The sequence below is a fragment of the Rhagoletis pomonella genome, unplaced genomic scaffold (assembly GCF_013731165.1).
Source record: "Rhagoletis pomonella isolate Grant_MI unplaced genomic scaffold, Rhpom_1.0 Rhpom_scaffold_00008, whole genome shotgun sequence".
NCBI lineage: Eukaryota > Metazoa > Arthropoda > Insecta > Diptera > Tephritidae > Rhagoletis > Rhagoletis pomonella.
In genome coordinates, this window is record NW_023458562.1 from 35905243 (window position 1) to 35930899 (window position 25657).

General features: G+C 36.4%; 1 protein-coding gene across 1 annotated transcript; it reads right to left on the bottom strand.

Moving 5' to 3' along the window:
- Positions 1-9823: 9823 nt before the first annotated feature.
- Positions 9824-25072, bottom strand: LOC118745176 (sialin). The gene is made up of 7 exons (XM_036478700.1): positions 24444-25072; positions 17892-18220; positions 11337-11582; positions 10806-11261; positions 10605-10737; positions 10300-10541; positions 9824-10230 (listed from the first exon to the last, which is right to left on the bottom strand). The coding sequence occupies exons 1-7, from the start codon at positions 24451-24453 to the stop codon at positions 9997-9999; spliced, it is 1650 nt and encodes a 549-aa protein (XP_036334593.1). The 5' UTR covers positions 24454-25072; the 3' UTR covers positions 9824-9996.
- Positions 25073-25657: the final 585 nt, after the last annotated feature.

Consider the following 25657-nt stretch of genomic DNA (forward strand, 5'->3'; position numbering starts at 1 on the left):
AAGTGTCAAAATTCGTTACTGAACGGCAATTAGTAAAATTAGTGAATTTATAAATAATAAGTGACAATAAGATATTTATACTATTTGCTGATAAACAAGTGTATATTAAGCGCGAGTGTAGTAATGAAAGAGAAAAAATTATGTCGGCAACAAAGCCAGAACTGTTTAATTTGCAAATGCTTGCAGCGGCCGTGGGTGAGGAAAAAATAGTAAATTTCTAATAAAATCACATTTAAACTGTGTTTTTGTGTAGATAATATAAAAATAGTAAAGGTTCTTAATCGTTAATAAGCAAAAAAATTATTCTGGCAGAAAATTTTTAAGGCATATTTTGCAAGGGAAAATTTTATAGGACGTGGCTGTGGGCCGGTGCCGGCGTGTGAGTGTAGGCCGGTGAATTTATGGTAAGCCGAAAGTATTTTGCGTATAGAGTTCGTTCGTTAATCACGAAAAAAAATTATGGAAATTATAATCATTCGAAAGAGCTTGTGCAAGTCAAAATTTCCGCCGAATATTCAGAGTAATTGAGAGGTTGAGTGTATTAAGAAAGTGTAAGTTATAATGGCCCGCAAATATTAAAGCAAATGAACACTTATTTATTTTCAACATACATATGTACATACTTCATATCGGGTAAGTGCGATTAAAAATATTGTAAATAAACACCTCAAATCAAGAAAATAAATAGTTATTAATTTATTGCTTAAGTAAATTTAGCTAGCATATTGATTTTATTGTTATAAATATCGTTTAATTTACAGTAATAAATTTCAAGTGATGTCGGCTTTAGGTTACTTATATTTCGATCACTTTTTGTTAAGCTTCAAATATGTATGTGTGCAAAAATAGCTTTACCTACTACATATATGTTCATTTTATTTGTGCTACAAACATACATAAGTACATATATGCATTAAATACACGCATAAAGTTAAACATTTGCAAATAGTGGCGCAACATAGCCAGCAGCCGCCACCGAATGTCAAATATTTGCTTTACATATTTATGCTTACCTCTGGATATTTATTTATGTACGTAGTTTTACTCAAACATGTCGATATGCTGTTAGTTCCTATTAAAGTCAAATACAAGTAAGAACTTGAAGTTCATATGTATGCCATCGATGCGCTTCTTCGGCTATGGCAAACTTTCTAATTTACAAGTTATTAGATTTTGCGCAGCTAAATTGCTACGGGAATTGTGAGGTAGAAAGTTTGCGACTAACAAGAATATTACACCCAGCATATAAACTTATAGCAAAAACTTCTGTGGCTTTTCCTAATTTCATACCTACATACATATATACATAATAGAAATACACATGCTCGCCTATCAGTAACATAAACTTATTAAGTAAAATTTACTTTGTGTTGGCTCGCGTAGTTTAGAACCAGCTCATCATTCATATTCAATAAAATCATAAGGAGGTAAGCTTGGAAGCTAAGCACTCTGCACTTAGTGAATGTTATAAATACTCGCATTCCTTTAAGCAGCCTCCATATCAGTAAGGTCTAATTTAATTATCTATGTACGTACATGCATATGTGCGTAGTCATGAGTGTAAGTGAGGAGTTTACTAACTATTAAATTGTGGTTCTTTTGGCTTTTTAGCATATGCCCTCATTCGACATAAAGTTTTGCGAGCAAGGTTTTGCATAAATTTTATTGACTTTGGAGCCCTTACACGCCGACATACATATATGTAAGTGAAAATAAATGCTTGCAGTCGTTTCTTTTTTTTACTCATTTTTTCACCTTTAAATTGACACTGAAATCAGCAGCAGCAGTGAGTGGTTGTTACCTTTGTTGCTCGGCAGACCGGAAGTATTTAAAAATTTATAAATCATTTAAAATGGAATGCATCTTTTTCGCTGTTAATACTTATGTTTGCATATATTACGGAAAGGGGCTAAAATTACGAGTTGCAAAGCAATGGCGATAAGTTCGGTGTAAATTTAAAATTACATTTTAAAAACGATTATTCTATGTGTTGCAAGAAATACTTAAAAGTCGGTAAGGTTAGTCCTCTTCTAGCTTAGTGTTTAGAGGGACGTACTACCACTCCGTAGGACCTAGTTTCGATCCATCGTCGGTCAACATCTAAATTAGAAAAAGTTGTTTCTAACAGCGGTCGCCCTTTGGCAGGCAATGGCAACCCAGCCAGCAAAGAATCTGGCAACGTAAAAAAGTGGATGAAATACACATTTTTTGGACGTTTACCGATTCCATTTTCGGACACTTTGACAATCCGTTTTCCCACTGAAATGTGCAGCCATGCGGAATAGGACTGCAAACCGATTTTGAACCGAACCGCAGCTTTTTTCGTGCTTTAAACTGAACCATGAACCGACCCTATTTAGCTGGCATTTCAGGGTACTATTTTATTTTATATATATACAAGGAAAATTTGAAAGTAAGAGGGGGGCTCGAGCACCCCCCAGCCCCTACCTGGCTACGCCCATGACCCCAAGACAAGATGTTGAGGGTCAATTCAAAATACCAAGTATGTAATTTTAGTCTACTCTGCTAGATAATAATTTTATTTAGGAAATAATTTTTATAATTTAGTACAAACCACTTAAATGAACAGGCCAAGCAAATTTCGGAAAATCCCAGACCCAAAAACTAAACCATCCATTTCCTATGCAATTTTTTGCTCTGAATCTAGAAGTACATGCAAGGTTTATGAGATATTGTGACTAGGGTTATTGACTCGGTTTTTCCAAACCGGTTTCCAGCGGTTTTTATTAATAGCTACAGACGGTTTTTATGAAATCTTTTCGAATATCGATTAAATCGGATTTTTTTATTGAACAATCCTTTTTTTCAAAGTATTAAGGCTTTTTCCAGTTTCAATAGTTCTGAAATTATATCCTAGGTTATTTAAGGATGAACAGTACATCTTCTACTCCATCTCCGATGAAGCTTTTCTATAGCAGAAGTATACTCGGGGGTCTGCCATATTGCCTGCCATTTTATTTTAATTTTTGGTATTGGCTACATACACAAATAAGCATTTTCACTGTATAAAACCTATGTAAAATAAACCCAATTTATCGGGTTTTTTCTTAATTTCAAAATCGGTAACCGATTATTTTCAACGGCAATTTTTCGAATAACTCGATAACCGGTTTTGTTAAAAAGGCCAATAATCGAAAACCCTAAGTGTAACCTAAAGGTGGGAAAGTGGCCTTTTTAAATTTAAAAAACGTATATAATGGAAAATAAATTTTCAAATATTGTGACAAATTTTACCTTGAAGTCCGCTGTTTCCCTTTTAAAAATCTTTTTAATTTTTTCAATTTCAGTCATTCCTCACTGAGATATAAAAATTTAAACTATGCGATTGAAACTACCATATTATGTCTGCCATCTCACCATATTCTCATACATATTTAGGATTTAGAAAGCATTCTTAGTATTTAAAAAATGTTACCATTCGAACCTAACCGAACCGCGGGTCAGAGATACTAATGAACCGGTTCTTTCGTCGGTACAAGTTTTTCATAGTTAGTTTGCAGCCCAGACGCGGACAACAGCTGTCTTAATTGCCCCTGAGAGCAAATAGAAAATACATGGAATTGTTGTATTTGCTGTACCGCTACCACCTTATATAAAGTCGCCTTGCACCGTATGTCGGGTTCTAATCGGAAAAAGTAGGAGTTTAGCCTGTTACTTTATCCAGATTTTATCTAAGCCAGAGTTACGCGGATCTCTCGAAGTAGCTTCGTCTGCGATGATTGAACTTCGAAGATGACTTTCATAGAGCAAGAGTTGCAATTGTCTCTCGGTGACTGGCCTGTCTGTACAATGTTGGATCAAATGGTTATGCGATGTCTGTCTAGACCTCGTTCGTGAGTTCGAGAGTTGCTCTATGGCATGTCTAGGAGATGGCAACACAATGTTAACATTTTACGAGAGAGTGGAAGGCTTCAGGCAGTGATAAAGAACGGAGAGTTAGCCGTTTACTTTGATGCACAGTTCGTCAATGCTCTTGCCGAAAGCCAATATCAGGCAGTAGTCAGTGGAACTATCTCTGGTGGGGGAAGCTTTGATGTGTAGAATTGAACAGTATTGGGGAAACCGAACTGCTATTAAATTCTTCTGGACTTTTAGGTTCGATCTCAATACTGTACTGACAACTATCGATCACTCAGATAATTCGCCGTCCACCTTTTTCATTCTTATTGAAGGCAGGATGTCTTAAGTTCAATAAGTCCAAAGCTACTAGGAGAGTTCTCTCAAAGGGGCGGTGGTTTTGGTTAAAACCGCGAATTACCTATGTGCTTATGGGTGAGATGATGCGGGGCACTTTACAAATTGTTGTGTCACGGGAATGACGAAAGTAGTAAGGCCTTCACTACTGGGGAAAGAAGAGCTGTCGAATAATAAGACTAAGACTCGCTTTTGTTGGCTACAACTAGTAAACGAGATAAAGTAACAAGTAATTTTTAGCAAAAAAAAACCGACTTCAACTCCCATATAAAAAAAAAATATATATATATATATATCTCATGATCCACTGATCGGATCTCAACCAGATTAGTATGGGACCACCTCTGAGACATTATCGAAATCGGTTGACGTGGTCCAAAGTTATGCGGTAACATACATACAAATAAAAAAAATAAAAAATAAAAAAATATTCCGACGAACTGATAACCTCCTCCTTTTTTGGAAGTCGGGGTTAAAAAGAGAACTTGAATACCTGCAGCTTCGTCGCTGATGTAAGTAAGCTTTGGTCAACCCTAAGGTTCTCATTCAACCCGACTAGTTAAGCATTAAAATATAACGATTGGTCTGCCTTGGACATATCATACATTTGTAAGATGACCCTGTCTGTTCTCGGTATAAGAAATTGGAGAGGGGATAGTCGAAGTTTCTTGATCTCCCCAAAAGGTTGTATGTAATATCAAATAAGATGAAGAAAATGGGGACAGGATTGCCGCAAAATCTCCCAAATCAATATATAGTTCCAAACTTTCGTTCATGTATTCAGCAGCTCGCCCTACTATCTGCTTTTATGGTAAGGATTTTCAACCATCCGACCGGTAATCCCAGGACTCCAGAGAGCTCATGACCTTTAAGCAGAAAAATTGTTGGTTTCACCTAGCCTCAGTCGACTACCCACAAAGTCTTCGCTGGTTTGGCTTTTCCAAAGTGTTCAACCGAAATCTGCTACATTTAATTTGCTCAGATGTTATTTCCTGCAATCGTTTGAAATCGAACTCCACATTAAAGCCATATTTGAACTCCCAGTACATTTTTATGTTCGTATGAACGATTCTAATTTCACTTTCCATTCCACCTCTCTTTTTTTAGAACGGTATTTTCGCTTTTTTACTTACTTTTTGCTTCTTTTTTCTCCTGCTATGCAATTGGATAGCAAATTAGTTGCAATAATCTTAAGTTGCCTTCGACATATGTATGAAAAAAATGTAAAAAATAAATAAATGAGCTGTCGAAATCAAATGTCAGAAGTCAAGATGGTGTTTCGAATACCAAGACGACCGGCGAAGCAGGGCGAAGGAAGGCGCATGTGATTGGCTGTTGTTAGAGTGAGTACTCGACGTTATCACTCCCAAGAGTGCAATTGCTTTGACCAGAAATTAAAAACGGATACTTGCTATAATGGTTAACGAGTAGTGTGGGTAGTTATGCGAGTAAGTAATAGAAGCGTACGATTGTGAAAGAGAGGCGCAACAAAACGAGTATGTACTTGAATTAAAGCAATCACGAGTGTAGCGTGAAATAAAATACAACACGAGCAACGCTAAGTAGCTGATTGCTGATTTCCTTTTCCAGCAGGCAAAGCGCGCGCACATGCTTCGCATATCCTTGGCACTTTTGACTCTCGCCTCAGTACGGCAGCAGAAAATTATCGAAACAAACGAATGAGATTTGTGAAAATGATGAAATTCTATCAAAATTCATTGTCGCGTACAAAATTCCTAGCACGTTCATGACGGCACAGCGGCTTTAATGTGAAAATCATTTACGCCTTTGCGCGCGCTCAGCTGTCAGCGCTTAGTTGGCTTTTGTGGCTTAAGAGTAGGCGGAGTAAAACTTTCAGCCATTCAATTGGCACTAAAGGTAGCGCTGCAGCATCGATGCGCAAAAAACTGCCAACTCACAACTAGAACGATTTTATCCTCATATTCCCCCATTTTCTCACATTGCTAGTGTATGTACTTTTTTATTTGTTATTCCATTTTGTATTTTTGCAACTGTTAAAAAGTTTAGCCCAACATTAATCATTTTACCAGCGTATATGTATGTATGTAGCTCTAGGTGGACAGTGGTTGCTTGTTACGTTACAAATTTTCAGGATTAGCTGCTACAATTCGCCCAGCATGGTGCGCTTTGTCAGTTTTATTTCCCACTCCTCCTTCCCTCATTGCATGTTTGTGTGTGTGTGTGGTTGTCCCGTCACAGGATACGTGTTGAAATTAAGCATTTTTTATAAATATGAAAAAATACTAGAAAACTCCAAATTTTTGCGCTTTATTTTCTGTGTTTTTTTTTTCTTGCTCGCACGACACAAATTTCCTTGGAGATTACTGCAATAAACGCATTTTTCTTCGTCTACGTTGACGCGTTGTTGTTGTATTTATTGTGGCCTATTGTTGTTTCTCTTTTTAGGCCCACAGACATTTTGTGGTGAGGTTTGTATTTACATTTGACAGCCGACAGGGGGATAACTGTACATGCCTAAACTTATACCTATTAGTTGCTCCAACTGCAGGACCTCACTCTGACGTATGTATGTGTGTATGCATGTCCATCAATATTTGTGCATGTATCTCTGTGTGCCTACAGCTTTTTAGGCTTTTATCCGCAAAATAAAAAATGCCAAAAAGTGGACATCAGCATGCGAATTTATTGCTGCTTGCAATTGCTCAACTGAGTTGAAAAGTTCAGTTTGTGCAAAGAAAAAGTTTTCAAAACTTTAGTTTGAATTGTTATAAAACCAATTGACGTTAAGTTGATGTGTGCTTAACATATTTTATGTAAAAAGTTAAAAACTTATAACCAAAATGTTGATTTCGAAAATTGCCGACAAATTTGTAAATATGTTTTAACTATTTCTGGAGGTAAAAGTAAGTGTTTCTTTGTTGTTTTTGTTTCTTCCGACAAGAGGGGAGAAATATTCGAAAAAATGCTATGTTCCGTTCGCTTCCGCAAGGTATAAGAAGAAGACGTAACCAATCACCCCAGAATTAAAACCGACATCAAATGAAGACATATCATAAACTTCAAAGAATCCTTCCCAAATCAGATAGTTCTAAGGCTAGAACTCAACATCTGGTGTTTTAGATATTAAGGTTTTCAGGGCTTCTCTAAGCTAAGTTTTATATGTCGACAGTATTTTACTCGTGTGCATCTCTTTTTTTGGCTGACACTGACACAATTTGACTATCAAGCATATTGGAAACGAAGACTAGGGACTCCGATTTCCAAATGAATAACTTCCGCTAACAACATTTTACATTGTTTTGGAACCTTTGCAAGTTGTGACGACTTTGTGAGATCGAATCGGAAGTTTGTCTGCCTACGAACCTCCTCGCACTAACGGCTTTATTCATCTCTTTTCTTAGCTTAAACTTACCATTTGTAATATGGAATAAGAGAGCGGGTTATAAGTATAACTCTTGCAACTAACTCAAACAATGTTAGGGTTGAGGGCTGGCTTGTCTCGACAAAGTACTTTTTTCCTGAACACTGTCGCATCGTATTCTCCATACACCTAAGCAAACCAATACAAAAATCTTTTTAAAATCCTCGTAGGACAAATTGGAGCGCGCCCCTCGTATACGGTGGAGCCAAACTCAGCGGACCAACTGTAAGGAGTGGTTCTTTGTCTAACGAACTCTCTTAATGAAATGTTACATAGCAACCTGTTCCTGGAGCAAACCTCCCAGGCGACGTCGGAGCTAAGGCCGCTTAGGACAACAGCTAGAAAGGTTTTCCATGGGACGAAATTTACTAAGGGCGCGAAGGACTGGGACGACTTCAATGTGTTCAAGAAAGAGATAAAAAAAAAAGGCGAGGAAGGCATCCTGCTGCAAATTTTGTGGGGATCTCGAAACGACCACTAAAGCCGCGCGATTAAGAAGGTGCCTTTCGAAAAGCCCTGATCCCTCCGGTTTCCTGGAATAGCCAGGATTAGGGTACACCGAATGCAGTCTTGAAACACTAGTTGAACACCGGATGGACGTAGGGGATACAGTCACTCCTGTGACAGAACCCCCTAGTACCCACAGGCAAGGCAGTCCAGTTGACAAAATTATTACTGAAAATAAAGTAGCTTGGGCTATCAGATCCTATACGCTAAAAGTACCGCAGCTAAAAGCGCCCATCGACTCAGCGCGTCTAAAAGGCTGCGAACAACTTGCAAGGGTCACGCCACCATCTTCGACAGAGTGTTTTCTAAGCTGAGATAAAAGCAATCGACATGGCGGCAAAGCTAGTGAGCAAGACCAATCTAAACTTGCCTTCATTGCTAACAGTCAAGCTGCCATCAAAGCCTTAGGGACGGCAACGAATAACTCGATATGCGTCAAGGATTGCCGAAGATCCCTACAAACTCTACCGCAACACATAATCAATCGTACTAGGTCGCGGGACATAGTGCTGTCCCGAAAAATGAGGAAGCGAACGAATGTGCCAGAAAGGGATCTGAGATACGACGTGGGGAAGCGACTCAGGTCGTAAAACCTCTCCTTCGATTGCTGGCTTCAGCAGTTGAGAGAGTGACCAGGGCAGCCACCAAGAGTAGGTGGAAAAATCTGTACGCCTGCATGTTTTTCCGCTCGGTCTGGCCACAGCACGACGAACTAAGAAAACGCAGCTTATTAAGGCCTTCAAGACCAAACTTTAGACTTCTCACAGGAATGCTAACGGAGCACTGGACCATTGTAAACATGTCCGCCAGGCTCGAAACCTCGTATAACGATTTCTACAGAAGCTGCGGAGATGACGAGGAGATATAATCCGCCCAGAACCTCCTCTTGGAGTGTCCCGCACTCCGAGGAAAACGTCTCAAATTTCTTAGGGACCACTTCTTCGAGAGCGGAGATATCTGAGGGAGAGCTCCACCGCAAGTATTGCTCCGATTCGCTAAAGCATCAAAATTGCTAAAGGACATATAGGGATAGGCATAAGGATACCCGCTGGGCATCGCATGGGCCTTTTGTGGCCTCCGAGTGAACTCTTTTCAGAGCTGCTTCTTTGCTTATACAACAAGCTGATTTAAAGCAATCCCGCACTAGGGATCCCAAAAAGGTAATGAGGAAAGCAAACAGTGAAGTCTCTCTCTTCCCCCTCGACGAAATGTAAGGACAATATCGATCTTACTATGTATTGACCACAACACTTCATCGGACCACAGGGAAGGTGTGCGCTTCTGCTGTCGACAATTCATTGCACAACCGCACAACACAAACTTCGCACCCGAGTACATAAGAAGAAGGGAGCGTTGCTATCACTAACGCTAACAAGTTAGTACCTGTGGTACTTGAGTACATCATCGTATTCATCATGTCACTGGCCACTCTGATCATCCTCCCGAGATGTGGAATGTTGACATTGGTAAAAATATGGGAGCATTTTCCTTTCTCAGCCTTAGCAAAACCATATCATTTGAACACCATCATCACACAAATAAGTGAGAGTCTGCACTAACATTGATCCTGTGGTGGGACGTTCAACTGAATTATAGGCTTAATGTTTGGACATTTCTTATTTCTAATTAATAAATACGCCAACCAGTTAAAAATGCTTTTGTGGAAATAAATGGCAAGCAAATCTAAATTTTTTGTACTTTTCTTAAAACTTACATTTTTAATGATCAGACTCGTTTAATGATAAACTTACTGCGCATTCAATACTTAAAATAATTATTTTAATCAAACTTAATAATACCGTCTATAATACAATTTCATCGTTTAGCTAATTTCGGCAAAAACGTGCAAAAATATGCACCATGAAATTCGTTTAACTTTCATTTTTGCAAGCGGAACTCCTCTCTGCATTCTTATCACATTTTTCATCCTGATTTGTGACCTTGGCGTGTAAGAATTCCAACTCTTTCGGATCGATAACCAAAGCACGTGTCGGCGAATTCCAGTCTTGTATCGTCGAGTCGGAAAATAGCACATAGAGTATACCACAAATAATCAACATGCCCGCACAGAGCAGGAACACATTCTTCCAAGCTTCAAATGTTTGCTACAAGAAGGAGAAGCCAAGTATAAGAATTTCTGCAAATCGTTTTTGTTTTTCCCAGAAAAATCTTACATTTCCCAGCGTCATTATGCCCACAATATAGGATGATACGAAACCAGGCAGCACACCAATCATGCCACTAATGCCCAAAACTATACCCGCATAGTTAGGTGACATATCGACAATAGACGCCAGCGGTCCAGATGAGACGGCACCATGGAACATCAGAGCCAAAGTGAGGAAAACTATCGCCGCCAGAGCATTGTAACCGAACATGGCGAGGCACAGCACCATCGTGCCATTCAGAATGCAACCTAAAAAATATCTAAAGTGAGTACATTCAAGGATTGTGGGCAATCATGCAACCTCGCACTTACAAATCGCTGTTGCCAATTTTCGCAAGTTCGTGCGCTTAATTTTATCCGTACGCAATAAGAAGTCAGCGAACGTTGAGAAAGCCAAAGCGAAGAGCATACGCATTAAATGCGGCAAGCCTGAGAGAATGCCAGTCTAGAGAGGGAAACAAAAATAAATGAATACAAATATATTGAGTAGTAGAGGGCTTCGTCGTCACTCACCGCTCGAATGTTCCAATGATGCACGACGCGGAAATATGTCGGCGCTTGTGTCATCATTGTGAAGAGGCCCCAAATGCCGCCCCACTGTGCGATCACATTCATCCAAACAGCACGTGAGGTGAGTATGCGACGCCAAGGTGTCGGACCAAGATTCGCATTATTCACCGAAGCGCCCAAAGACTTTTCGATATAACGCTGTTCAGAGCTGTTAATACGTGGATGCTCCGCTGGTGTGTTGTACACATAATACAACCAACATAGCCACCACATTGTGCCGATTATGCCGCACGTGTGATAAACCCATTCCCACGATGTCCAATGCATTATGTAACCGAAAATAGGATAGAATGCAGCCACACCTACGGAGCTGCCCATGTATGCGGTAACAAATTTACTACGCTCATTTGGTGGTATCCACTTGGCGGTCATGTGATGCATAGCTGGCCACGACAGGCCCTGTGTATGGAGATTTGAAAGTAGAAAAATATAGATATTGAGGGAGGGGCAGAGAGAGAAAAGTGTTTCACTCACCGTAACAAGACCTTGTAGTATGCGCAGCCATATCAACACCTGATAGTTCCAATAGGACGCCAGCGGTATGGCGAAACATATCCAACAGCCGACCGCATTCGACAAGCCGAACACCAATTTTGTGCCATATCTCTTGGCCAAGACACCACCAGGAATTTGGGTAACCCAATGTGCCCAGTAAAATGAGCCTAGCACTAGACCCTGCTGGTACTCATTCCAATCGAAGCCATCACCGTCGTATGTGATCTGTAAAGAAAGTAGAGGAGAAAAAATGGCATTAGTAAGGATATGAACTTAAGAATAAAATTTCGACGAAATGAATAGATTTTTCACATCTGAAAAGGGAGGCGTACACAATTTTGCTTGAGACCAAAAGGGGTTGCTTTCGAGAAAGCCATTTTAAGCTGGTCTTGTGATGGAAAACCCAATTGATTCGATCACAATTACTTATTAGTTTAAGAGCGCGGAATCAGGGCATCAAAAAAGGTTTTTTTTTTGTTCTCATTGCTTTATGGATTCTTCCAAGCGGTCAGCAGTGCAGGTCTAACAAAATTCAATGGATCTAGATGTTTCCGTCAAAGAACCCTCATTTCTTAAAATTTATCCAACACAAAAATAAGACAATAAAACAAATCTACAATGTGCGTCTGCTTTGTTTGAGCTTTTAAGTATTTTAACCACGCAGGCAACCTAATCAACTGAAATATTCGTAAAAGTGACTACGTACATATGTTTGTATGCAGATATCTAATCTGAATACGATTATAAAAAATTATTGATGTTTACCAAGAGATGCATGATCTTCAAAATTTGTTTGTCACGTATTATGATTTATATGTATTTTAAAGTGAAATCATTCACATCTTTGCAGTTTAGAACTCAGTGTAAATTGCATTTTAAAGTGTAAAGTTAGATTAGGTTAGCTTAACTGAGTTTCTAAGGGATCATTCGCATAGACCACAACTGGTTTATGGGTCCCGTCATCTCCCGAATAGTTGCAGAAAAAGTGATTTCTACAACCATCCTAAGCTACGAGCGTTCCGGGCTATTGATGCCGCTGGACCTATCTCTATCGTGTCCGGGCCAGTTTTGACAAGCTATCCCACAAGATGGCTCTGTTAACCCTCTTTTGTTTGCCAGTTAGACGAAGTAGGTTTTAGGTAAGATCTAAGTAGTATATTCGCTTCACGGAAGTTATTCGTGCAAGAAGAGATGCGCCAAACCAAACCTATTCATCTGCCTCGTAAACATAACAGCGCGGTTTCCTTAGCACCAGCTTGAAACCGACTTCTGTGATCTGGGAATCGGTGCACATGGTATTCGATAGAGGAAGCGACCAAAGCGGAAGTCGGTGTCGTGTAGTATGAAAACTTGAATTTAACTGGCCAGCAAGTCGCCAAATTCTCAAAATGAAAAATGTGACGCGTAACGAATTTTTGCATGCTAGTTAGATACCGATTTGCAGATACAAGGAATTTTTGAGCGACCAAATCGTTTGTCCCTTCATTTTACCAAAGCGGTTGGTATGACTGCATTGTAACTGGCCTGCAGTGTTCCGTGATAGTTTACAGAGGAGAGACTGGTGCATTTAGAGATCTCTCGCAAATGGAGGCTTCGAGGCAATGTTTCATTCGACTAGCAGGCATGGTTCCATTGGCCCATTCTTTTAGCTCCTTTTTCTCTTGCATCTCTGTTGTATTCTCGAACCTTTTAAAATTCTATATGGAGTCCTACGGTCCTATTGGGACAGACTTCCTAATCACACCTCGAACTGCATGAGTGTGCATCATAATGCCTGCCCCTCTGGGGTGTCACTGATTTCTGTATTTTCGTTTTATGGGTCATGCCAGTGGGTAGGGCTTAAAGTCATCTTCTCGGGTGTTGTGAGTGATATTGGAGCTTCCCTCATGCGAATGATCACGGCTGCCCTCGACGTATAGACCATTTAATCCTTAGTTGCGCCCCACACGCCAGCTATGCACTTCCCTCAGTTATTTATATCCATCAGCGGTCGGCGAGACAGTCATTTTACCCAATACCTTTGCAGCGGGTTGTTTCAAGGCTCGAAACTGCCCGCGCTTGCAGATAGGGGGTCGTGCAGACCCGTTCGAAACCTTACCAATGGTAGCATAATGTGATGAGTTAAGGCTGAGTCAGAAACAACGGTGAAACAACGGTCGACTGCAGGCGAGTCTCATCCTGCGGTAAGTCCACCGTTATTCCCAGAGGCGGAGAGGTATCCGGGAAGCGACATTTTAACATTATTTGGCTATTTCCTTTTCGTTTATTTAATGTTTCTTATTTTTTATGTAAATTTAGCTCGTTATTGTCCTGAAGGCTTCCAAAGGGTCGTCTAACCGCAAGGGGCCTAGAGAATAAGGTCTCCAAAAATTAATAAACGAAACACATATTCCCGCGCTTTTCATTCCCACAGCACAGCATATTATTCTAGAAAATTTCATTAGCTATAAGTCACACATAATAGCAACTAATGAGTAGCATCTAAATATTTTCTGTGCTTTAATAAATAATAGGCTATACATGTATGTATATGCAAGAATTAATTAGACATCTGACGCCTGCTTGCTGTTCGATTCAAGAAGAATAACAATCGAATGATCAATGAAAACGGTTTACAACAGCACAGCTGTATAAATTTTGTACATTTCGTATTCAATGCAGATGTTTATTTATAAAAGGTGTTTCCTATATAGCTCTGAAGAAGACAGTAAATAACGGTTATATGTATGAAAAATTACTTGTATAGTAAAGTCAATATAACACTTAAGGTGGAAAAAATTCCACAAAGAATAAGAAAAAATATTGAAGAAATATTGTTGAGAAAAATATTTTAAACAAAATAAGAAAATGTTCTATCTCTCAATTAAAAAATAAATAAATATTTTAAATTAATTTAAAACTGTTGACAATTAGAGCATAGCTGCTGATAGCACTGACGCACAATTGGACAAATGTAGAAATATGCAAGCAGTGATCGTAATTTGTTGAAGCATCACTCCAACAAGGATTACTTCACGGTGATTTCCAAAATTAAATCGGGTTTTTGTGCCGGCTACCAATTTCGAAAAACCTGAGTTTTTTGTATCGATTACGAATTTTGAGAAAAGCGTACTGACCACACCCATTTCTTTTATTATAGTTACTTCAAAATTGACTGTTGTCTGAGTGTATATGGTCAGTGGTAATGTCCTTACAATCCGTTATCCTTCACTTTTCCCGAGTAAATTCGTATGCAAGTAGAGAGAGTAACCAAAACTAGCATTTATACTAAAATTTTAGTAATTAAAGTGAATGTACCACTCTTTTTCTTACCATAGAAGTATATTTTGCGTCCGAACGCTTGAAAAAAGTAAAACCTTTGACTTTATTTTAGACCATTAGTCACAACTTTCTACATAATGGTAGGACTTAAAAAACGCAGTTTGTTCTAAACTATTACAAATATTTGTATCTCTTTATTAATTTCTACATTAATTAAGAAGCTTTTTGGAGAGTATGTTTTCTACAAATAATGTAGTTTTAGAAAAATTAGTTAGCAAATCGTTTATATCTGGCTATGTAACGGACCGATTAGTATAATATTTTAATATATGAAAGTCGAAATACGAAGCTTCATATAATTTAGTCTAGGTGGATTTTATTTTTTTTTTCCTTTTTTTTTGGTTGACGCTTACACCTACATACATATGTAGATCTAAAGTGAGCTAACTCAAAAATCAGATCCAAAAATATAAATGCAGATTCAACGCTTTTAATACAAAAACAGGTATAACAGTAGTTTTTTAGTTTGTGTATATAATCATGAAGAAAAAAACAATCCATTAATTGGAGGTAAGTCCTACAAATTGATTTATGCAAAAAAATCGTCCTAAATTTTTTTTTATGTGATCGCTGTTTAGATCCAGGTGGCCCAAGTTTTGTATTGGGAAAAAAGTTTCATCGTAAAAAATGGGTCCCTCTTAGTTTTTTCCTTTTGGTACTTGTAATATCTATACCAACTTTTAATTTTCTACTGTAACCCATACAGGGTGCTCAACGACCTTGAAATGCGTTACTGAACCGCTTTGACACTAACAAAAATATTGGGGATTTTTTTAAAAAAAGCTACTGGTGCCAGGACAACTTTGAATTGTTCTTACGTTGCTTAACCAATTGTTTGGTTATTATATGTTTGTATTTAAAATATAAACATTTCATGAGCATCCTCTAAATTTATACTTAGAAACGTAAAGTTTGGTGCCAGCACCTCTTTCGGCAAGAGGAAAAATTTTGGAAGGTCTCGGAATTTTTTATTTATTTTTTACCACCCTAATGTACTACATATTATAAAACATATAATATATATATACATTCAAGTGTACTGAAAAGGTGCTAAATAGATATGTATATTTTTTTGTTAATAGCTCAGGAGGAACGAAAAATCAATGTAGTTTCGCATTATTTGTCATTCTGCGTATAAAACCAAATTTTGAAAAGAAATGGACTTGGCACCTTTATGCAGCGATATGTATTTCATTTGCCACCACATATAACTCACACTGCTGGTGAACAGCAGCCTTTCCTCTCTGCCTATCTGGCAAGTTTCCGAGGTTAAGGTTAATCGCTTCTTATTGCAAAAATCTAAAATTTTTCTCACTTGCTCAGAATTTTGCGCACGTAAGTTGCGCCTTAAAGATTGTTGTCGCGCAAAACGGTTGAAAATTTGTATTACACTTCTTGAGTTTGTTATCGCTTTAAGTGTTTTTATTAACCAATTATTTTGTGTATGACACTATTCTTGCGTGTGTTTTGACAATAAAATTTAAAATCAAGAGTTTATCTTTTTAAAGTTTATACCTTTCTATTGATAACAAAATAATTAAGTTGCTGAGTACGATTTTCAGAAGTGGAATAACAATCAGTAGTCGATGCTACTCAAACTGTATATGTGTGTACATTAGGCTGGTCCAAAAAGGCATGTGGAAAAAGTAAAGTCAGAATTTTTATGCTCTCACCAACTAGGATTGTTCTATACCGAAAAATAGACCCCTATTTTTTTTTCAAATTTCCATGTATTTTATATGGGGAAGAACAACTTTTTGTAGAAATGGTATAGAATTCTCAAAAATCAGGAATCTGCAGGAGATTCCCATTAATAATACCCAATTGTTTATTTGAAAATTTTTTCATCGTAACTATAATTTATAGGTCCGCCAAAAACCCACAAAGCCCCCGAAAAATGTAATGGGGGGACCAACGAAAAATCATTACTATTCAAAAATGGTTAAATAAACAATTGGGTATTATTATCGAAAGTCTCCTGAAGAGAACCCGAGTTTTCCGATCGAAAAATATTGAATTCTGTAGCATTTCTACGAAAAGTTGTTTTTTCCCCATACAATATACATAGAAAACTTTGAGCGCTTTGAGCGACCTCTAAATATTTTTTGATTTCAAAATAAAAAGCAATAGTGGTATACTTTTTTTGATATAGAACAATCCGAGGGGGTGAGAGCATTACAATTCCGACTTTACTGTTTTTGGACCACCCTAATGTGCATACGTAGTATTTTTTTGTTACGTAGAATAAAAAATTTTGATAAAATCGCGCCACTTAAAATATGTTGACCAATTTGTCCGAAATAGTCAAAACAAACGTCAATACTTTTTTTGCAGAAAACTTATTATTCCAATTATAACCCGACGTTATCGGTTTGATTGTTCGCAATTCGATCGAATACATGTATGTAAATTAAGCAGCTTCAATATATATATGTATGTATATTAGGACGCATTACTCTCTAATCATAAAAACAAAAACGATAGTGTTTTTCCATATAAAATTTTAATTTCTATTTTAAGACTCAGTTTTTCAAAATATTTTTTCCAAAAATTCACCTTTGATAATAGAAGAAATTAAGCTTAAAAGGTCTGCGTACAAATTTTATCAGCGGAATCAAAATAATAAGCTTTTTGGAGGTCTAGCTCACGTAAATCTTACAGGCTTTTTATCTCTATCTAACGATAGGCCGCGCGAACGATTCGTCTGCAGAGGAACGCTTCAAAAATTAGTCGGGCAACATAGACGTAAAGCAAGACGAACATTTTTCCGAAATATTTTGGCAGAATTCTTATACCCAAATTCATAAAAAATAAAGAACACTTTAACTGCTTTATAAATCGAAATTTTGTATGAAAATGTCACTTTATAGAGCTCTTTAAATCTACTTTATTTTTTATGAATAAGGCCATTAAAATATAAAAAATTTCTTAATTCCCCCACATTTTCTTGGTGATGCACACTAATGTATATATTTCGAGTGCTTCAACTTTGTTCGTAGAACTAGAAAACTCCGACTTTTGGAATAAGATATTTGAATGAAATAATCCTTTTTCACATCGTTCTTGTCGGATTCTATCTCCCAAACTGGGTATAAATCAGCAAGACTATCAATATCAAAGTGCACGTTGAAAGTACCCTGGTTAGCTTCGTCCATAATCCAAATCTAGTATATACATATGTTAGCGAATAACGCGCTTCTTGCAACAACTTACCCCAAGTGCATCGAGCAACTGCCTCTCCCACGAATAACGCTGCTGCTTTGCCAATCGTATCACCGCACTTTGATTATTCGCGATTACAGCTACACTGTGGCTACTGAAATTTGCATTAATACTGTTGTTGGTTGATTGTACATAACTATTATTGACTAAAATATCTTGCGTAAAATTTGCCAACGGTGAAGCTGGAGTTGCTTGTATTGACATTAGCTTCGCTTTGGTGGCAATCATTTCCACAATGGTTATATTCAAGTTGATGCGAATCATGTAGTTCACGGCAAATCCGAGAAATGCCAGATACCAGAGTACGGTGCGGGCTTGAACTGAAAATCGAAGAGTTTGAAGAAAGATTAGAAATTAAAAATAAAAAAATAAAAAAACATTTAGTAAATTTGGAAACACTTAAGCAACATGAAGATTTCTTAAGTTTTACAAAATTCAATAATTATGTATACTAAGTTAAGCCTTAACATTGAAATACTTGCTGCTCCGCCCGCGTTAAGTTCAGTTTAACGTTATGATTTCACATTTAGCAAAAAAGAAAATCAGCCTTATCATGAGTTTCATTTTCCCCGAACGGGTTCACTTTTCACTTTTGATTTCCATGTATTTACTATGGGCGTATGAAAAATTTTCCGGTGAAGTTTTGTTCGGGCAAAACTCAGTAGAGGGCTGAATAAATTATAACACTGAAAATAATACATTTTATTAAAAAAAAAATGCTGCTTATTGTCTCAGGGTTCCAGGATATATTTAATAAGTCAAACTTCAACTAAATTGGTAATTGCAGTGTAAAATCAAACAACTTACAGCTCGTAGCTTGTCTTTATACTACACATACAAATATAAACTATTAACATTATTTTATTTCTATTTAATACCAAATATCTATCTGTTTGTTAAATTTCATTTAGTTTAAACAGAATAAATTGATTTGGAAGGGCGGAAAGTCTTTGCTGTAAAGATGAAAGCTATTAAATTTTGCAAATGTTCACCTAAATTCAATTTAATTTTCGAGCTGGTGTTACACTCTTCAAAACTGCTTTCTAAGCATCTTTCGTTTGACATACATATTGCAATATTTCATTCAATTTAATAAAACTTTTAAGAAGGTGGTAGTCCTTTCAAAATATTTTGAAAATAAAGGTTTCCTAAACTGGTTTCGTTTGACATCCATATTGTAATATTTCAGTAATCTAACTGATTCAATTTAATTATACTGTTAAACATGTGGCAACCCCTTTCAAAAATATTTTCCAAATTAAGCTTTCTTAAACAACTGCTGTTTAATATGCATAGTGTAAAATTTCATTTAAATTATTGATTAAATTTAATTAGACTTTTAACTAGATAGCAATCCCTTTTTAAAAATATCTTCGAAAAAACTTTTTTATTTGGGCTTTTGAATTATTAAAAAATGGAACTTAACTTTTAAACAGGTGGCGACTCTTTTCAAAAGAAAGCTTTCTTAAACCTATTTTGTTTGTCACCCATATTGTAATTCTTCATTTAAACCTTTCCACGGGTGGCAACGCTGTTAAAAAATGTTTTGAAAATAAAGTTTTCTGTAATCTCGTTGGTTTGCCATCCATACCGTAAATTTTCATTAAACTTATAGTTTAAATTGAAATTAACTTTTTAAGCCGGTGATATCCCTCTTCAAAAGTATGGTATATGTTAGTCCTGGTCATAAGCTATCTGTATGCCGAATTTCATACAAAAAAAACAACAAACATGCTCACACACTCACTCACAAACTTTCACATTTATAATATTAGTAGATAACTTGTCAATTAAGCTTCTAACCTGGTGGCAACCCTCGTCAAAAATAGTTTCGTGTTTAATATCGCGTTCAGAAAACCTTTACCCATTTTAAAATTTTTTAACGAACGAAAACGTACACTGAAGATGGCACAACGCCGAAACCGGTTTGTCTGCAAACCAAACTTGACAAGGGATGACGGAAATTCGTTCCAAAATAAATTATTTTATTTAACTTGTTAATTCAATTGATTATGCATTTCCAAACAGGTGGCGGTTCCCTTTAAAATATGTTTGAAATAAAGCATTCTTAAAACCTACCCATATTAAAATATTTCGTTTAACTGATTAAGTAAATTGATTTTAAAATTTTGAACAGGTGGCAACCCTCTTACGGAATATCTTCTAAATAAATCGCTTTGGAACCCCTTTCGTTTGAAAGTGGCAACTCTCGTCAAAAAATATCCTATATGTTAATCCAGATTATAGCCTATGGCCGAATTTCATTTAAAAATTTTCACACACTCACACAAGCTTTCACATTTATAAATCGAACTAGGTTGAACTTTCTCTTGCAGTCTCTACCCTTGCTTAAAGCATAAGATCGAGCCTAAGAATCGTTTAAAGTGTGTTTCTACACCTCACTATTCCACACAACTTTGTAATATGTAATCTGTAACAAGTGTAACTAAAATATATGGACAATTTAATTTATGACCGCTTGCCGATAATTGTCCACACTTGAAATGCATCTCACCAGTTGGGCGATGTTGAAAGTCAGTAATAGAGATATCAACTAGCAAGTACAATTTATTTAATTATAGCGTAAATATTTCTAAAACTTAACTCTTCGAGCTAATTAAATAAGAATATTTAATTTAAATAGGTGCAAGCAAATGCACATATGTAATTAATTGATTATATCTACTACAAGTTTATATGTAAATATTTGCATATTCTTGCGCTTTGAGCGTAATTGCTTGTCAATAAATTATCACTAATTTTTACAATTTTTTTTTATATCGTGTGGCTATAAAAGTATGTACCTACATACGTATATGATGCAGCTAAAACATACCTACATATCAACATAATTAAAAGCCTATGAATAGTATGAATGAACGCAGATACTACTAGATATAGTATAATACTATTTATTTACATACATACATATGTTTATTTATACTAGTTTAGTAGTCATTGCCTTGGCCAAACGGCATATCTGTTACTTTTACATTAGAGGGCTGCATGAATGCATTCAAAACGGCTTTTGAATTATTCATATACAAAACGAATGAATGATTTTGGCTTGAAATTTTTTTGAATTTGAGTGAATAGCTGTTCTGATATTTGTGTCAACATCACAATATTCAAACAAAGTGAAAATAAATTGAATTGAAATAAATGACAATTTTTTGTATGAATATCCAAAAATATTTTTTCTATGAACATATGTACAAACAAACAATGTATGTATGTATGTATTGCTGCGCTCCTATTACATACGAAAAAACTTGTTTGTAGAAAAAAACTTTTACCGAAATGAGTTTGAATGATTTTAATGTTTTCCATTCATTCATTCACATTCTTCCATTTGAAGGTAGAAAATATAAAACAAAATGTATATTCATAACTTACAAAATTCCAAACGCTGAGTGTTTTGTATGTGAAGTAAAATATTAAAATCTACTGTACTCTCTTTTGCTAGAAGTTTGAATGAATTCATGCAGCCCTCTATTTTACATGCACACATACATATGTATTTACATAGTATGTATGTATGTACGTCCACAGCTCATGATGCTGAGCTGAGCAACCGGCCAACAGCTGATTCTGAGAATAATATCTAAAACAATATTTGCATTCGCCCTCAATTTGACTAAAGTTATTAGTTTAATACTAATTCTTTTTTTAGCTTAAAATGTTTTCATTTTCGGGGATTGCACAGTTTTTTTTCTTTTTCTTTTCAAATATTGTAGTTAAGTTTATAATAATTGTGATGTAATGTGGAACGATTTTCGGTCATCCCTTGTCAAATTTGGTTTGGAGACAAACCGGTTTCGGCGTTTTGCCATCTTCAGTGTCATTTTTCGTTCTGACACTGAAGATGGCACAACGCCGAAACCGGTTTGTCTCCAAACCAAATTTGTCAAGGGATGACGGAAAATCGTTCCACATTGCATCACACTCCTACCCTGTCGGAAACACCAACAATGAAAATGAGAATATTTATAATAATTTTTGTTTTTTTACTTTGCACGCACTACAACTGCAATATGTGGTTGACAGAAACTTGTTTAAATTTTGCTGGAAAACTAATATCTAGCGTGCGTTAGTTAGTAAACAAATAGTATAGTAGTTCGCACAAAATTGCTACAATGAATACGTATTTTTCTGATATTTGAATATTTTATCAAACTGGCTTTGCGTTTCGCGCGAATTTCGCAATGTAAGTTGGGAAAAAAACATACATACATAAATATGTATATTCGAAGCGTTTCAAGAGAAATATAGCAATTTAATTTAATTTAAAGTTGCTCAGAAGGGAAAATGCTATCAGTTTTTGCACTAAAGAGCCTTATGTAAACTTGTTAGATTTCTTCGAAATTCTTATTTTGTTTCGAGTACAAATATTCTCAATTTATTCTGCGTATAATTAAAAAAAATGGCTTGAACAGAATTTGGTTTCCACAAAACGTTGCCACATGTCACACAACTCGAACAAATATGGTCTAATTGCAAGAGAAATATTCCCAAATGCGTAAAAATGAGAAAAAATTTTTGAAAAACTTACGAAAGTTCCGGAAAAGACGCCAAAGAATTCCAAAAAATACCCAAAGTCTTAAAACGTTCCCAAATACGCTCAAAAGTCCCGATAAATCCCAAAGGGTCGCGAAAAAATTCCTAAAATTTCCTGAAAGAAAGAGTAAGCTCACGAAAAAAATTCCGAGCGGCCTGAAAAATATTGAGAAAAAAATCTTGAAAGTTCCAGAAAATTTTTAAAAACACAGAAAAGCCTGAAGAATACCGAAAAAATACTATGAATACCGAAAATATCTCAAACCGTACAGAAAAAGTTCCGGAAAATTTAAAAAAAAATCCCAAGAAACCCTTTAGGGTCAGAAAAATACAAAAATACTAAAAATTTCAAAAAAAATACTAAAAAATGTTCGAGAATACCTTAAGGGTCGGGGGAAAATCCTGATTGGTTGGCGAAGTATTTCGAAAAGAATTCTACAACGTATGACGTAAAATCGTTCCACAATGCATCATTTAGAAAAGTCCCAAAAATATTTGCAGATGGTTCGGAAAAAGTCTTAGAAAGTTACGAAAAATCCCTGGCACGAAAATCCTAGACGGTTCAGTCCGAATTCTTAAAGACCCTGAAATAATTCCTATAACTACCGGAAGCAATCCGAAACTCCCAAAAGAATACGCTAGTTCCCGAAAAAATTATGAAGAGCCTCGAAAAAATCTTTATAAGCCCCAAACCGATCTAGAAAAATTTCAAAAACAAAAGGCAAAGAATGTTCCGAAAAAGCTGAGCAAAGTCCCGAAAAAATGCCAAAAGATCTCCATAGGGACGGGTCCTGAAAAACTTACCAAAATTCCCAAAACCATAACAAAATTTCACAAAAAACAAAAACTTTCCCAAGAACCCTCCCAGAGGCAGCGAAAAATATTAAAACTTCCTGAATAATTCCGTAAAATCCTGACAAATCACACCTAAAATATATCGCTCAAAATAGCAAATGTCAAACTTTTTAAGTTATAAGAAGGCAAATAAAAATTACGCAGAGTTCCGAAAAATATCGAACAAATTTTTTTAAGTTTCGAAAAACCTTAAAACAATTCCAAAATCCTGAAATTGCCTAAAAAATTTATCAGAAATAGAAAGTTCCGAAGAAGCTCGAAAAAGCTTTGAAAAAGTCCCCAAGATCGCAAAAAAATGCTTACCAGTCACGAAAAAATTAAAAAGTTCCCGAAAGCATACCAATATGTCCCAAAAAGTTACCAAAAACCGTTCGAAGGGCGTTGAAAATTTAAAAAATTCTGCAAAAGTCCTGAACATCAGCGATAAAAACCGAGGACCCTGAAAATCTTGGTAATTTCCAAAAAATCTGAAAAATCCCGCCAAATCACACCTAAAAAATAAAAAATGTCTTGCTCAAAATAACAAAAGTCAAAATTTTTGGGAGTGGTGAGAAATTATATAGACATGTATGTATGTATTTAGAATAGGATGCCTCACCAGAAAAAGTTGCGGTTTTTTCTACTGAAACTATAAAATGTATCATATTTTAAGACATCCGTGAAAATATTTCGGAAAAATACTCATAAAGATTTACGTGCGCTAAACCGATTTGAAAATAACTCTGAAATCGCACTATTTTGATTCCGTTTATATTTTTCAGAAATATTTTGGCGGAATTCTTGAAATATAAGAAATTTTATAATTCCGATGAGATAACAGTACCTTTTTTTGTATGCGGAGTGATTCAACCTAATGTACACACATATATTTTTCAATGAGCTAGGTGCCTTCGAAAAAGCGTTACGATAATTAGTTCACTAAATCTTTTTGATTTCGAAATGCAAAACTAACTTTGTTTTCAAGTGTAGACTTTTAATTTTTTCTCACAAATATTTTATCTCGGTAGACTTGCAAAATTTTTCGAGAAATAATTCACTAGAACAGTATAAAAGTCAATAATTTTTGTAATATGAAAAAAAACACAACTACAAAAACCAAAATTAGACTTTCCTCGTATTCATAATATTTACCTTCAACCATTTTTTCACTTTTTTTTTGCAAAAAATATCGCTCCAAAGATCAATTCGAAAAATCACTTCAAAAAAAGTTTACGTTAAATCACGCGCACCACCCGCACTTGCTGCGCTCTAACAAAAAAAAAAGAAAACTAGACTGCGCGCTTTACAGATTTACCATTAACGCAATTACGTCTGCGCACTTCCAAAGCTTTGTAGAGTGGGTGATTATGTGGCTGGTTTTTTGAATTGTAAGAGATCACTTGAGTCGACTGCTGCCGCGCTAAATCGTCGATACCCAATCTATGCATCAAGGAAACGAACACGAAAACGATGACCGCCGACAAGGAAGTCCAGCATCTGGCACGCGTATTTTACGGAAGGTACTTAGAAGGTGGCGGAAGCCTTTTCAAAGCTTAGCAACCACCACAAGCGTCACTAGCATCTTCGCACACTTAATACGATTTAAAACGCTTTGTAATATACGCGTTAAATGATCGAGTTACACCCGAAACGATCACTGCGATTGCACTGAATGCACATAGAAATATGAGATGAATAACTAAAAGGCACTTTGATTAAACTACGCGCTTCAACGCGCCGAACCACTGTGGAACGGATATGGCAACAAAATGGACGAGAACGTCTCGCCACGGAGGAGTGCGCTAGACGAATGAGTAAAATGCTTGACGTCTGTCTAATAATACAGACGGCTACCTCAAAGTAAGTGAGCGTCTGAGTCTGAGGCAAAAATTTGCAACAAAAAAAAAACAGAAAGCAAATCATACCGCTGCTCGGCATTATTCTGATAAAAATGTACTGTGTGTACGTATGAATGTAGATAGGTAGGTGGGTGCCTCACAGATTAGCTATAAGCCGCCGCAGAGCTGCATACATACATATGTAGAAGTAGCGCCAACACCGTTGTGGATATGGGAAAATGTTGGAAATAAGGCCTTAGCAAACACCAAAACGTACACACATTCAAGATCTTGCTTCGCAATAATCCATATTAAAAATCATCACATAACAATAACAAGAAAGGAAAAACAGCAACATCAACAGCGCCCACTATGCTGATCAGTGATCGCGACAATAGAAATAAGGCGCAGCTCTTGACTCTTATCACATACTACATGTGATAAATTACGTGTGTACATACGTACGCGCTCACCTTATCACATATGTATGTATGTATGGACATGTGTATGTACCCTGTGGGGAAAAAA